At 45.1% G+C, this 15,802-nt stretch overlaps 2 protein-coding genes across 7 annotated transcripts in view; one reads left to right on the top strand and one right to left on the bottom strand.

Moving 5' to 3' along the window:
* Nucleotides 1-10,028, top strand: part of LAS1L (LAS1 like ribosome biogenesis factor) — a 20,582-nt gene extending 10,554 nt beyond the window's left edge. Inside the window, exons 10-14 of one of the 3 annotated variants that reach the window (XM_065077274.1) lie at nt 14-149; nt 729-1,105; nt 3,725-3,866; nt 8,223-8,347; nt 9,141-10,028. In XM_065077274.1, coding sequence (XP_064933346.1) covers nt 14-149; nt 729-1,105; nt 3,725-3,866; nt 8,223-8,310 — 743 coding nt within the window. In that variant the 3' untranslated portion in view covers nt 8,311-8,347; nt 9,141-10,028. Of the gene's footprint in view, nt 1-13; nt 150-728; nt 1,106-3,724; nt 3,867-5,638; nt 5,807-8,222; nt 8,348-8,670 lie in introns of those variants that run through there. The other 2 variants (XM_065077273.1, XM_065077275.1) reach the window with 2 other exon arrangements.
* Nucleotides 1-15,802, bottom strand: part of ZC3H12B (zinc finger CCCH-type containing 12B) — a 52,724-nt gene that overhangs the window by 19,227 nt on the left and 17,695 nt on the right. For 2 of the 4 annotated variants that reach the window (XR_010475569.1, XR_010475570.1), the window contains exon 6: nt 13,465-15,802. Coding sequence is in view for 2 of the 4 variants with exons in the window: in XM_065077271.1 (XP_064933343.1) it covers nt 14,382-15,802 (1,421 nt within the window). In the remaining 2 variants the exon portion in view is untranslated. Of the gene's footprint in view, nt 1-10,028 lie in introns of those variants that run through there. The other 2 variants (XM_065077271.1, XM_065077272.1) reach the window with 1 other exon arrangement.

Below are 15,802 nucleotides of genomic sequence, written 5' to 3'. Positions count from 1 at the left end.
GTCTTCTTTCAAGCAAAGAAAAAACAACAGTCTAACAAGCAGGTGTCTGGGAAGGACCTGTTCCTCCACAAAGTTCCTTTGCAGTGGATAAGACTGACGGATAACTGCTTGGAAGCTCCCTGCTGGGCAACCCCACACCTTCTGCAGCTGTAAGTGTGACCCTGTGGCGCAGACAAGGGCAGCAGACGGTGCTGTGGAACCGCTCCGGCCCCTCCCGTGTGATGCACTGGGTTACAGCAGCATTCGCTCCCCTTTGCATCTAGTAGAGATGGGGGCAGGTGCATAAAAAGCCCTGCTTGTTGCTTCTCACCTCCCCATTGATTCTACAAAGACAAGACCAAGGATAATTTAAAAGGATCCCACCTTCAAAATGAAAGCGGAGATTATCTGGGGAGGTGTTAAAGAAGCAACCTGGTCAGAAGAAAAGTGACTTGGTAGCACTCACATTGCAGTGACTTGCTTATAGAGTCACGTTTAGCACAAGTGGTAACTTTTTCACATGAAAACAGCAACGCGGGAGTTCAGTTAGAAGTGTCCCAAGTCTTTAATCACAAACAGGAGCATCCTGGCATCCACCCAGCAGGGAATAATCAGATTGGCCTCTTAGGAGATACGTGTGTGAGCTGTCCTGGAGCAAATGCACACATAAAATTCTGTTCAGCTTGATAAACCCTCATCTGGAATCTTTTTTGCTTGTAAGACTTCTGTGTTGGCCTTTTCCTTTCTAGGATACTCACAGTCATGAGACCTCGCTTGTCACGTTCTTCACGGAAGAACCTTCTCTATCTCGCTTCTGTTTACACGGAAGGGGCTGGCCCCTTGTCCTGCACAGGCCTCTCTTCAGACTGCGGTGAACAGCCAGTTTACACTATTGAGAGCTTACAGTGGAGGGCCAAGCAAGAAAATCAGGTTAAAAATCAAGGGCAAACTGTAGAGGAACAAGAAGATGTACTGGAGAGAAATGATGATGTAGAGGAGGTGGAGGAGGAAGAAGAGATGGTGACTGAAACAAATCCTTTGGAAGGACTCGCTCATCCTGGTAACGTGGTGGCTCTGGCTGAGAAAAGGGCAGCGCTGCAGGGGTCCGCCTGGCAGGTCACTGCAGGTAAACGTGACTTTGTAAGGCTTAGACAACCTGTGTCACTGGCAAATGTTATTTGAAATACAAAGGCATCTCAGCCCGTTGGGCCTGGCCAGAATTGGAAGTGTGCTTCAAGATGATCTAAGTGCCAAATCTCTGAAAACTCTGCTTTTTTCCAGTCTTCTGTTTATGTGCAGGAGTCATCTCTCTTGAATACTTAGAATACTGTGAGTGCTTTTTCCACGAGTGTTACTACCTCATTACATTTCATAGCAGGCTTTTCCAAACTGTTTAAAACTTCAGCGTATCCAATTGGTGGGGCAGCATATGTGCCAGCTGTAAATGGCAAGAAGCATACGGACATTTCTTCTGTTTGTCAGACCCGGGGGAACCGCAAGGCCCAGTGTGGCGGTGCTGGAAAGCACCAGTCACGTGCTCTGAGCTCCACGCTCCAGGAAGATTGCTGCCCCGGCGGGGGGGGCCTCACTCCTTTCTTGCGTGAGGCAAGTTTTTAGAGGGAATAAACAGTACACCCGCTGTTTCATTAGCTTTATTACGGTAGCTGTACTTGTTGCGGTGGAGGGTTCTGTAGCTAAGGAGATTTTGGGTGACTGATTTATGGAGAGACTTGAAGAGAGGAGGAGGAGGTTGGTGGAGTGGAGGTGGAGGAAAACTGATGTTTAAAGGAAGAACAGCAGCCATCAGATCACAATGAACTCTTATACCCCACTCACAGGGAAGTTTTCCCAGGTCAAAAAAAAAAAACAACCAGTCTGCCTAAGCAGCTTGGCTTAGTTGTGCTGATGTGAGCAGCTTGGCTTAGTTGCGCTGATGTGAGCAGCTTGGCTTAGTTGTGCTGATGTGAGCAGCTTGGCTTAGTTGTGCTGATGTGAGCAGCTTGGCTTAGTTGCGCTGATGTGAGCAGCTTGGCTTAGTTGCACTGATGTGAGCAGCTTGGCTTAGTTGCGCTGATGTGAGCAGCTTTTTAGAGCTGGGTGGTTTGAGAGCAAGCAACATTGTCCTCTGCTTCAGTGACTTTGCTTCAGATCAAGCAAGGCTTTCAGTGAGGGAACAGGCATTATGACCTGAACCACCTCATTTTTGTGAAGATTCTGTTTATGTCATTGTTTGTGGGTAAACTTAATTTCTGTTTGAATAACGTCTGTGTTATCATCCTTAAACAACTGGAAACTATAGCCAGTAGGTACATGCAAACCCATGACAACATGTGGGATATCAGCTGTTTACTGGGTTACTCCCCAAAGAGAGGTCTTAGCCTATTAAAGATATATAATGGTGTTTGCCTTACAGCTGTGTTGGATGTTACCAAATGCCATTTCTGCCCATTTTTTAGTTGTAAAATTAAAACACTTAGAAAGCACTGTCCTATGTGAAGATTTTTGTGTTCTAGTAAATGCCCAGGAATGGTCTAAAAGGAAAAACCAATACAGCTGTTGGTGCTTTAGGATGGTGCTTGGGCTTTTGAGCAGGTATCAGGTACACAAAGCAAATTGGTTTCAGGCAAAGAGAAGGAGAAGGCCAAGCTGTATGTGGACAGCAGGGGTCTCAGCCCGTGTGGCTGTTGCTGGCTCGCTGGAGCGGAGTCCCTTGTCTTCTGAAGGCTTCTGGTTGCTGCTCACTGCTGAGCTCCTGTCAAGCTTTCCAGAAACAAGTGTCTGCCATCAAGAAAGCACACGGACTCAAGAAATCTTACTGTCAATGCAATGACACAAAATAATTTGTATCTTTAGTTAGATGTGAAATAAGAATGAGATTTAAAGAGGGATTTCTGTATTGGGAACTGCCTTTGAAATTTTGGCACCACAATAACAAAGGGCTGGGCTCTCTGATGTTACCAGTTGTGGTGGATGGTTTCCCATTGTGCAGTTTCTGGTCCCCTCTGTAAGCCAAATTCAACAGATACAAAGTCCTGGAGAGGAAATAGCAATAGGTGCTCGTAAAACCAAATAGCAAAATTTCCAAGACATTGTCATGTTCTTCTTGGCCATTTCATCCCATCCCACCTGTCAGTCTTTATTGGTTACTTAGGTTTCTCCAGCCTTGTCCCCTTGTACACTTGTGGGTCCGGTTCCCCGGCCGCTGTGCAGCTGGCGCTCTCAGCAAGCCGGGAGAAGCTGCTCGGTCTTGCTGGAGGAATGAGCTGCTGGTGCTGAGCTGCTGTTTCTGTCTTCATCTGGGTACTAACGGTCTTTCCATTTACAGAAGCATGCAGAGTGACGTTCTAAAATTAATGTATATAAGTCAATGAATGTGTTTCAAACAAAAGTATGCTTAAAAGAGGAAGGTAAATATGAAGCATTGTTCTGGAATACTGTGGGGTTTCTTTTAAAGGTCATTGTTTCACAGTGGTTTGGATGAGATGCACTGTGTAGAGTCCATGATGTTACAAGACTCACGTGTGTCCCTGTTGTCTCACATACTACTGAGACTTTCTTTGGAAGAGATAGTAAAGGTTAGAAATAAAGTTACTTAAAACTATAGTTCAGACTTTTGCAGAGTGCCTGGGGTTGTTTGTTTTTGCTGAGCGGCTGAGTTGCATGAGACAGTATTTGTGGACTTGGGGGGAGCTTTGAAAATCTCTGGGGAGCTCAGACTTCTTGTTTCTGTACTGTTTTTACCCAGATGAAGTGCAGTGGAAAGACTTCCCTCTTGGGAAGCTCCCAGGTCAGACAGATGACCCTGATGGTCTCATGTTGGACAATTATTCCATGATGTCTCTGCTCGATCAGCCGGCGAGAGATGAGTGGAAAACACCCAGTACAAGGTGAGTGATGCTGTGATGCCCCTGAACCATGAAACACATTTGTCTCTCTGTGCCTTGTACTATATGATGCGAACAAGGATGGTATTTCCTTTTATTTCCTATTTGACTAAATAGTTTGACCCAAGTATCTGCTGCGATCTTTAATACTAATATTAATACTAACTGTGCTTCTCACAGATTTTTCAAGTAATGTGTGTGTTTGGAAGGACTTTTGCAGGGATAGTGTAATAGCAGAACAGCCTGTTCTTCAGACTGTGCTGGCAACCTTCAGTGTTCTCTGATGCTGTTAGTGCGGTACAGTCCGCTGATCCCTTAGAATTACTAGTCTGGAAGTGCAGAATTTTTAAAATAAGCTGCTGAGAGCTGCTGCGGAATCTGCCTGCTGATACACTGGGAGGAATAAGGGAAGAACCGTGGCCTTGCAGTTGAAGTGCTCAGGACTAGAAGCCCTGGGAGGCTGACGCTGGTCTCCCCAGTTGGGTTTCCCAGACTGCTGGTCCTGCGTGGGAAGGAGGGCTCGTTCTGAAATGCGAAGCACTTTGAGGTGCGCTGGTGGAAAGGCCGAAGATGGGGAGGGACGGTATCCGCAGGCTGACTGCAGTTTGCTTTTGTGACACCTGAGGGAGGAATCTCTCCTTGGTCCTGAACTTTGGTGCTTGCGGCTGCTTTGTGACGCTCAGTTGTTGCAGTGAGTTATGGGAAGCCGTTCAGGTCTCAGTAGTTTTACAGCACTGGCGAAAGCAGTAGAGTGTTACGATTAAATGGTGACTTGGTAAAGCTTCCAGTCTGTCCCTGACTTATATCACCTCTTGTGACTTCAGAATAAATGTGATCTAATTATTTGGATTTGGAGGACACGTAAGGATTGTTGGAAGGAGTTTTGAGAGGTAAAACTTGTTAGGATTTTTGTAACTCTCTTAAATGTCAAAAGTGGGTAAGATTTCTGTTTTTCCAAAGCTTGCTTTCCATATTGTGCTTCAAGAGCAAAGTGTCACAATGTCATTACAATGGAAGCTGGAACTGTGATTCTGGGAGTTACGACGTCTGTAAAGGTGATTTGAGATCCTTGCTTGAAAAGTCTGCGAAGATGCATGTTTAAAGGATCTGAAGAAAAAACCCCAAACACAAACCAAACACCCACACGCCAACAGGTGCTTCCAGACACCAGGCTGGCATTTGGCTCGGCAAGTTTCTAATGCACAAACCGCTGGCCGGTGGCTGGGAACACTGCTCCTGTGTGCTGACTCAGGTGTCTGGAGACAGGCAACCCAGACCTTTGGTCTCAGCTAGCGCAAGTATTTTTGTATGCTGGAGCCGACGTGCAGCTCGGTCTGGACCCCAACAGCAGGATGCATGCTGTGGAAGATCTCCTAGGATGCATTTATCCCCCCTTCTTCCTGAATGTTAATAGTTCAGGAAATACGCACGGCTGTCTTTTGAAAGGCCTCTTTCTCATAACAGACTCATCGGGGTATTTTTCTCTCCTCCATGCTGTAAAAAGTTTTGGAAAGTCAGATTTGTACTTGGTCATAAAGAACCTGCAACATGTGTGTTTAAAAGAATGCATAGCCGTAGAGTCACTCTATTTTAATAAAAAAAGAGAAAAAAATATTTATACTGCTAATTAGATACTGAAGTGGCTTCTCATAGTTAAAAATGAACTATTTTCTTACTTGTGAGCTGTTCTTTGGAAACGCTGCTGGGTGTTTTTGCACAGGCGAGCTGTTGCTGATCCATACTCTCGGTGATGTTCTCTGGGTTTTGCTTTCTAGGACTTGTCCGTGAATCAGATCACAGCCTGGCAGGAGCCCAAGGGAAAAAGCTCAGAAAGAAACGTGAGGAAAACCTGTCGTTAGCCCAAACCAAAAGGAGCAGAACGTTGTTTATCCCTGTAGCTGTGCCTGGAAACAGTCCAAGTTTCGTCAGGAGTGTTAAAGCAGCAGCTTGTTCATTGTCATTCCCTTGCACAGCAGCTCCTCCGTGTGCCCCGGGACGTGTGGCACCGGGAGCCGTGTCTGACTTGCCCGGGGCAGAGGAACAGGTTTTCTTGGCTACTTCTCACATGTTCTTCCGCGTGGAAATGTTGCCGCTGTCTTGCGGCTCTGTGGGTTTTGTGCCTCCCCCTCAAAGGCGTTTTGGAGGGGCTGTTCCAGAAGGGCTGTTTGCTGTTAACCTGTGCTTTCATCCTGCCCTCCAGCTTGTCTGCACAGCCGTTCTGCCGGGCTCGCGGTGGCTGCTGCGCTGTGGCGTGAGGCATCCTGAGAATTTGGTGCTGTCCTTCGAAAATACCCGTAAGATGCTTGGAAAAAGCATCTGCAGCATAGGCAACGGGCCACGTCCTTCCTAAAAGCCACGGCCATCTTCTCTCCGACTCCACTGCTGCTTTGTTGGCTTTGTGAGGCCTCTGGCAGGTTCCTCTTCTGACCTGAAGGGAGAAATCATGCGTCTCTAGGAGCTCTGAGCAGCAGCCCCTGCCTACAGCCAGTTATTCTGGTACTGAACATTGGCAAAAGACATCAGGTTTTTTGGTGTGTAGCTTGAAGTTGCTGTTTAAATGAAACTTTTCAAACATCTCCATCATCTTTGCAGAAATTCTTTTCTGTCTGCGGAGGTTTTTGGTTTTGTTTAACATGAGATAAGCTCCTGTAAAGCTTGGATACTTCGGAACTGCTTCTTCCTCCCTGACCCCAAGGACAGAGCTCTGTTGTGCGGTTTCTGGCGCGTGCTGTGTGTGCGTCGTCAGTTTGTGTTCAGTGTTGCTGTGGCAACCTCTGAAAGTTCGAACAGCCGCTGCCATCCTCGGGCAGGCACTTTGGGTTTTTTGTGATAGGCGTATGTGCTTTTCGTTTATCCAGCGCCAGTTTTCCTGGCAGCAGGGGCGGATTGGGCAAATGGGACGGGAGTTTCTGAGGCTGGAGGTGCTGACCGAGTTCTTTGGGGATTGCCTCAGGCGGGGGCACTGGCAGTGCAGAAATGGGGCTCATCAGTTAGTGGTGGTGGGTAATGACTGGATTTTGTTGTCCTAAGGACGAGATGGATAAAGAGGTGAGAGGGATGGCTAATGTGTGCTGAAGGGTAAGATGGTGAGTAGCCGCGGAATATATTCTTATCCTGGAGGATGCTATTTTGGAGCTCGGAGTGCATGAGCGTAAGGAACAGAGAAACTGAAAAACATGCACAAGACAATTGCATTTTCCCTTTTTCTCCCTCACCATGTCAGATACCAGGTTTCAAGTGGATCCTTTTAAGATTTGTTTCATTGATGAAATTTAACTTTTCATATGTTCTCCAAGTGTTCTTTAAGCCTTGTGTTTGACAGCACCTGCTGTCTGGGAACAGCATATAAATCACAGAATCATTTTGGTTGGAAGAGACCCTTGAGATCGAGTCCAACCATTAACCTGACACTGGCACTACCCCTGTCCCTGAGAACCTCGTTCATACGTCTGTTCGAGCCCCCAGGGCAGCCCAACAACCCTTTTTTTCCCGGGTGCAAGAGCTCAGACTTGTCCCTGCTGAACTTGCTAAGGTTGTTCCCAGCCCGCTCTGGCAGCCTGTCCGGTCGTCCCGCACCACCTGGCTGTCCCTCCCACAGTGGCCACTTACTCAGTTTGGTGTCTGTGACAGCCTTGACGTCCTTTGCAAAACATATATGTTATGCTTTAAACAGACGGGTTTTGCAGCTTTGGAGATTGTTCCTTGTTCCTTTGTGTGCTGTGTTAGCAAGCTGTGTAAATGCATCATTGTCTGGGGGATCTCCTGCGACTCAGCCCTAACTGGGTAACTTCTGCAAGAATGAGCCACCTTGTAGAATAAGAAATGACTCTGCACGCTGCGGGTGTCCCCACAACCAGCTTCCTGCAAAGCCTCTCTAAGCGCGCTGGTCTCTGTGGCCCTTGTCGAGCCCTCGGGACGGCTCGTTTCCACACGCAGGATGTGCGGTCGTTGCAGCGGTTGTAGCTTTGACTGTTCTCGCGTCTGCTGCTTGCTGAGTTTCCATCGCACCTGGTCACTGGTGTTCCTGCCTGCAGAGGACAGGTGAAGGTTCAGATGAAAACTGGTGTGTGGTTATTTCTGAAGTTATGTCTCCTTCACAATTGTTAGGAACTGGTGACCTTTCATTTGGTTTGTGCTTTGGTACCGTTGTCACGTTAGGATTGTTGCCTCTCTTGAGCAAATTGATTAAAAACTAAGGACGTTCCAGCAGGTAAATGATCAGAGCTAAAAATGAGAATTGACATTTTGGTTTGGAAATCAAACGTTATCAAGTTTAAAGCACTGTTCAAAGTCACTCTGCTGATGTGAGCTGCTGAGCCACCTCTCTGCTTATGTGCTTTATTTCTGTTCCTCTGGCAGCTCTGCGGAACTGAATGTCCCTGGGTCAGGACTGTTATGGACCCAGAATGACTTCCATAAAATAAAGAGCGGCCTCCAGCTTTTCTAAGACAGGAGAGTGCTCTGCAGCTTCGGTATCGCACCAGGTGAGTGGCATGGAAGAACTGGCCATGGTGATGGGGAAATAGGCACTCCAGGATATATTTCTTTTAATGAAGATACACTGATTTAGATTTTTACATGTAAAATAAGTATTTTATAAAGCTTGTGTGTTTTAAGTTCCACGTGTAGTAACCATTGTCTTGCTTAACCACGGTCATGAACTTTTAGCTCTAGTTGATGTTTGTCAAATGCAGTTTGAGTACTTCAGAACACGTTAGTGTTGCTCTTTTTTTCTTCCTGTGGTTAAAAGTACAGCTGGCTAAAGGCAAACCTCCCTTCTGGATCCTGCTTTTCCTTTTTCTCTCAGGTCCTCGTTAACTGGACTGTGGAGCCCCTCATATTTCAGTGACGCCAATATTGTCCTGTATGATTTTCCAGGATGAGATTGTGCTGCGGTTTTCTCTAACTAGGATTCCATACGGAGCTTCGGGGATCAAGCCAAGTTATAACATGGATGAACACACTATAGGGCAGTAAATACCATCAAAAATGTTTTTCTCACCATTTTTTTCAAGTGCTGGTTTGAGGACACTTTGTGTTTGCTGTTACTTCTGTCAGGATTTTGCTGAGGTTGGTAACTAACACTCTGGTCCTCGCTGGAGCTGCTGTGATTCCTGCAGAAATGGACTCGAGTACCTTCTTGGACAGTTGCTGAGAAAAAAAGACTTCCAGCTAGTTTTTCCTAGATTTGGTTTTTCTGTATTAAAGGTTCTCAGAACTTGGAGGTTTTTGCAATCACCCATCAAAAACTGGAGTTTAAGCGTATCTTTATCGCAGGACTCTGCAGGAAGGATTTGCTGGAGCGCACTTTTCCAGAGCCCGTCTCGGCAGTCTGATAACCGGCGCTATTGCAAACGGAACGGGCGCAGGAGCCAGCGCAGCCTTGTGAAACGGAGCCTCTCGTTCCTTGGAGCTGCTGCCGACAGGATGGGCTGATGTTCCGCTCAGAGGTGCGGCAGCTGACGCTGGAGAGCACTGAAGTGCAAGTTAGAACAGCAGTTCCACGGGTGCCTGGGGCTGGCTCTCACAGAAAGGCTTAGTTAAATGTCCATAATATAACTATTATTTCTTTGTTCTGCTTTTGGCATCCTGCTCTACTGCAGCTACTCTTTACCAGACAGCCCAAAGTTGTTTAAAATGGAAGATACCTTGTACTTCCTTCTCTAAAAACAAGCAGTGCTAATGTGGAAGAACACAAACTTCTCTTTCTCTTAGGAGCGATTTTTCATGTAAGCCCTTCCCCTTTCTGGTATTTTTAGAAATTTTTCCTTTTACCCAGCAGTTCCTCAGGAAATTTTGAGGGAAGAGGATTTGTTCTTTTATTACTGTATTGGGTAGAGTATGAAATTTCTTAAATGATTGTCTTTGGTACTTCTGAGTCTGCCACTGCAAACGTAACAGTTCAAAGAGGAAAGAGTGATGCTGGTAAAATACTGTGTTACATAGAATTTTTTTGCCCTACAGTAAAAGTTTACTTAGTAAAATTTGTCTGTTTTCAACGTGCTAACTCTGTACTTTGCCTGAAGCTCATTCTGTGGGAGCAGGAGCGGCAGCAGTGGGGTTTTCCTAAATTACTTGACTTTTCCTTCTTGAGATTGCTTTCTCCTGTACATTTTGGGCTCTTGCCTAAGGAGGGTTACAAAATAAAAAGCTAGAAACCAATAATCCAATGGCTCTGTTTTATTAAATAAGCACGTTTGTGTATATATATAAAAAGTATAACATTTCATATTATTAAATAATTGTGCAAACCTTTTACACAGAGTGGGAGCAAACAGGTTATAGCCTATATATTTCTTTTAGATTCTTCTCTCAATTAGTTTAATACATTTACAAATTTTAAATACCACAGACCAAAATCATAGTGTATAATAGCTCTTCAAAGGCTAATTAAACTCTGGCATGAGAACACTGTAAGTGACGGTGCACTTGTGCTTTTCCAGCTGAAAAGTTGCGAGAAGTACAGGTACTGAGGCTCTGTCCCCCAGACAGGCTGTGGGCGCAAAGGAGCGTTAGAGCTGAACGCTCGCCACGGAAATCGGTGACAGATCCACGACCTGACTGCTCCAAGTCCTGCGGGGCGATCCAGCTCCGCGGAGATAAGTCTCACAGAAATGATTTAGCATGGAGTTTTAAAATGACCGTGGTCAAGATCTGTCCCCTGAAATGTTCCTGCAGCGATCTGGTGCGCGTCACTGGTACACACGCCTGGTCACCAAGGGGTTTCAACTGAATTATCTGGACAGATCTTTTGCATGTTCTGACCTTATCACTAAGAACTTCAGAATGACAAAATTCATAATTTGAGGCAAACTGGCTTTAAAGTATGAAGGGGGCACTCACCTGGAGAGATGTCTGGTTTGGTTGGTTCTTCATTAGGACCCTTCTGCTTGTTCTAAGCAACCACACCCACATGGTCTGTTTCACACAAGCTCAGACTCACGTCACTAGTGAACGAATGACATGCAGCAGCAACCAGAGCAGCACATGCTTATTACTGCAGAGATTTACGAATACCACATACTGGTTTAACATCTGTTTTCACTCATTTTGTCATTAAGACTTACATTATATTTGGGTCAACCAAAAAAACCCAAAGAGCTTTATAAAATTTTACAACAATTAAACAGTAATGTTTAATTCTACAAATGAGTAAAGCCAACCACTGCAGCTCAATACAACACCGACAGGACTAACAGTAGTGAAATCATCTGTATGCACAATTTAATATATTACTGACATGTAATTCGTACAGAAAAGTTCAATAACTTAGGCAGACGTCCCATAAAGCATTTGTTTTGGTCCATGACTGTAAAGTTACACACTTGTACGCGACAAACGGTGTGAAAGTAACAGAGCTAAAGATGAAAGCTGGGGAATCCGCCCCGGCCCCAGCCAAGCCCTGCGCTCTGCTGCTCGGCCCCGCAGCAGCAGCCCAGGACTGCGCCTTCCCGCTTCTTGTTTCCCATCCAGAACTGTACTTTCATGGATTTTATTAAAATATAGTTTCTAGAACTGTTCTTTTACAGTTTTAAAAACATTTAAATACTATGCTCTCAAAAAGAGCATTCATACAAAGTCTTGTATTTACAATATAGACAGTTATGTTCGGGTGTTAATAAGATCAACTCTTCCATGTAAGAAGAAATCTAATCTTATGCACTGAAGATGAGCAAACGTATTGGTGTTTTGAACTGGCACGTAAACATATCAGAAAACAGACATGGACGACTGAATTATCACTTAAAGTAGCTGATTAGGAAAGACCACATCACGAACAGAGGTTTAGTGACCCCAGGAGGACTAAACCAGCACAAAATCTGCAGATCATTCCCACAAGGCCACACCGCCCGCCCGCTGTGCTGACAGACGCCAACAGCTGGCCAACAGCTGGCCAACAGCTGGCCAACAGCTGCTGGACAAAGGCAGCGTGCCCTCCAAGTGCCTCAGGGAAACAGAATGCAGGTTGGCACTGGCGGGGCATTCCGGCGTTTGAAAAGGAACCGTTCTGTCAGGAGGACTAAAGTCGGTGAAAATTAACAGGGCCAGACAAATCCTAGGAAAACGAGTATCTCCATAAACCACCCAACACTTCACACAGAAACCCCTGCTCCGTTTTCCACAGTAGAAAACATCAAAAAAACCCCACTAAACCCCTCTGAAAACAGCTTATCTTTATAATTGGAGAGGAAGGGAACAAACACTTCTCTACATACAAATATTTAAATCCATGCAAGATGGAAAGTGTGAGTGCACAATAAACTTCATTTTATACCTAAATAAATTATAAATTAATCCATTAAGAATAAAGCAGGGTCTATAGCAACCATACTGCTACATTTTAAAACACATGCAGATGAGTTAACAGCAACATTTTTACATTAAGTTTAGTGCAAGAATGTATCTGCTTAATAAATAGACTAAAAGATCACTATGTAATGCTTCGAGGTGTACACACAGCATCTGTGCACGTAATAAACTGATTCCGAAAAGTTGTCCTTGTTTGTCTATAAACTACAAGTGCCCATTTTAAATAAAAAATATCCATAATTACTCATGGGCTACTTTCCTGTGACACACGGTGTCACAAACATCGTGGTGAAAATGTAACACTGAAGTTAATCTAGAGATTGTTATTGTTTTTATACACAGTTTTTATACAATCAAGAAAAAGAGATACAATTTGTATCAACAAACAAAAGGTCATTTCTGGTTATTTGAGGCATTGCTCTCAGCTGCTTATACCATGCAAGAGAAGAGAATAAGAATTAATTGCAAATTAAATTATTAAATGCTGGTTAGTAAGAAATGGTTTTGAAAACCGGTCAAGAGTTAAATGTTTTCCTCAACTGTTATAAATGTCTGAAGATTTATTTTTCCCATTAACAGAGATGATAACAAACTAATTAAAACTTATTTTTAAACACCAAGTGTAACTGACTCATTTAAAATACATAATGACATGGTCATTATATATGCTACCTGTACCAACACAGGGATGTTTATCCTGTGTGAAATGATATGGTTATCAAATCTCAATAAATTAACTATAGTTGCACCTGTACTTATGGTTTGCTGTTGGTTTGTTGTTTGTGGTTGTTCTTTTAAAATCACAGGAACGTATTCTGCACGTGATAAAGAGCCCACAAGACATTTAGAATCAAACCAACCATTGCAGTAACACAAGTGGAGGAAATGCTGTGACTGTGCTCCTCAGACAAACAGATAACCAGAAAGCAGCACGCAAGCCGTTATCAAAACACCAGAAACAACCCTGACTGCAGCCTCACGTTCCGTGTGTTTCACAGTAAGAAACATTTAGGCAGTGTCACACCTTCTCATGAAGAAACAAAGGCCATAAACCCGGCCTTCTCAGCTTTCATGAAAAAAACTACAGTAGAAGTCAACAAGTCATAGCTCAAGACCTGTCGAGTTAGTAATGCTTTGAAATGTTGAAATATACAATGGATTCAAAAAAGGGCGTCCAGTCAGTGCAGCTTAAAAAACAATAAACGCCTCTTTTGGAGACATTTAGCTACAAAGGTTCCCACCCTGAGCAAGATACCAGTTGCGCAAACAATGCCACACAGAATTATCTCACCTGTCGAAACAGGAACTCTAAGAGCCCTCGGGAGGCAAATGCACACCCTTGGACCTGGAGAGCACGGGCCAGCTCCGACAGCTCCCACCGCAGCGGCTCTTTCCCAGAAGCTGCCCCGCCCCTCCCCACAGCCCGCCCAGCGGCCGCCAGCTCCGCCCCAGCTCCCAGCGCCGCCGGGCGCTGCTCCGGGCCCGCGGCCGCTCTGCGGAGAGGAGCTGCAGCCCAACAGCCCGGTTCGCTGAAAGGCGCTCATGCCCGCACACTCAATGTTTTGGTCCTAACTGAATAAAGTATTTGGCTTCTGTTGGATTGAGCCAACATGCTGGACAATGTAACAGACAGTCTTGGGGAACAGTTTTGAAATTTAAGTGCCAACAATACTGACATTCAAAAGCTGAAATCAGTCTTTCCTTTTACAAACTGAGTATTTTAATTTTTGTCAAGTTTACTTTTTCTCCAATATTTAATATGCCAGTAGGCCGTGTCAAATGACAAAGCTGAAACCCTGGGTCATCTGGGCGTGCATAGAGCATACCTTTAAAGCCGATTAGGTACTTGTAAGCAAATTGAAAGTGTACACTAAACCATGCAGTATAATTGCTAACAATAATTTTGTAGTAACAGCTTTGAGACACGGAACGTGACATTGTAGTTTTTAATGAGCTATCCATGCACCAAGGTATGCATTTCCTATAAAATACCACTAGAAATCCCTATATTTAAAATCTTAAAATTTACAATACAATCAACTCTTGTGTAGTGCCTCAGCATATGTATGCTTGCTACCGTGTACAGAATTTTATACTATCTTAGTAGAAAATATTTACAATAGATTTGCATCTTCCTTCTTCATATTAGTTTTCCTCCGGGTCCTGTACGCTGTATATTTCCATTTATCCAAAACAAGCTGTAATGCTTTAACGCCCTGTTCTTAATTTGGCAACAATCATAGCTGCCAGCTGTTGCGCATCTGTCATGTGGGGGTTCTTTTCCATCACAGAAAGGACAATGCTGGGAGGGAAAATATTGCAGAGGTTCTTGTACGTCTGATACTGGTGCTCTGGAATGATATGGGGCTCCCGTGGCTCACCACATATCCCAATCCAGGGATGTCTCCAGAGCTGCTCCATCTTCTCAGGCATGCTTCTCACCATGACGGGTTCATAGCATGGCTGCATGAGGTTGTTACTCAGCGGATACGAGTGGTAGGTGTAGGAGTCTGATGCACACGGCAGCGGGTCCCAACTCGCGTGCTGCTCTCGACAGAGCGGTGGCCGTCTCTGCCTCGCGGGGTTACTTTCGTAGAGTCGTGAGTCAGAAATACTGTCCATTCTGGTCATGACCAAGGCACGGCTTGGTTGCGCAGCCGATGGATGAACATTTTGAGGCACAGCATATTCCCCTGGACAACTGGACCGTGCTCCAACAACTGGATGCTGGGCATGTAGGCCTAAGTGGGACACTGACTGTTTGCGAAGGGATTGCTTGGGCTCCTCAGCTCCGTAACTCTGAGCTCTATTTAAGGCTTCATGGTAACCATGGGAAAAAGGCTGAAGACGATTTTGCGATGGCAGTCTGTGGATCTTCACATTGTCTTCTGGACTGGCATCTGCTACACCCAGATACAAGTCATTGTAAGAGGAATAAGAATCATTACTTGTATGGCTTAAGCAATTGTCAGGACAGGGGCTTGAGTTTCTAGAATACATCCCCTGGTCCATATCAGCCCCGTAATAATCTGTGTTACGGATACTACTTATGCTCAAGTTGGAGAAATCACTGAGTAAGGAATAATAGCCGTGGTCCCCCAACGATTCGTATTTGGGATACTGGTCAGTATAGCTAACTGAGGTGCCATGACTATTGGTGACTAGTATAGGAGGATATTGCACACTGGACATGTGTTCCAGTGAGGATTTCTGATGCATGAACTGTGAGGAACCTGGCACCGGACTGCTTGCCGAACGAGTATTTAACGCACCAGCTGCATGGCTTTTTGGTGGAGGGAGCGTTGGCACACTCAGTGCGGTCACCAGAGACGGGACAGAGCTGGCCTCGGACTTGCGTGCTACTGACAACTTTTCCTCGGGCTCCACAGCTACTGATCTAATGCTCGGATCTGACTGACGTTTTGGGGCAATGCGTTTCACTTCAGAACTGATTTCTCCTTTGGAGCTGGACGGCCCTGTGCCACATTTGGCCAAGGCTCCCTCACTCATAGTTTTCACAGCAGATAATTTGGCACTTATTCGAAGTTCATCCGCTACTGACCTTTGAGGCTGGTTTGCCCGTTCTGGGTGGTAATATTTACATTTGTGCCCATAGGTGCACTTTTTAC

Source organism: Columba livia, chromosome 12 (assembly GCF_036013475.1).
Source record: "Columba livia isolate bColLiv1 breed racing homer chromosome 12, bColLiv1.pat.W.v2, whole genome shotgun sequence".
NCBI lineage: Eukaryota > Metazoa > Chordata > Aves > Columbiformes > Columbidae > Columba > Columba livia.
The sequence above is the reverse complement of the archived record's forward strand: the minus strand, read 5'-3'. Positions and strand labels throughout refer to the sequence as shown.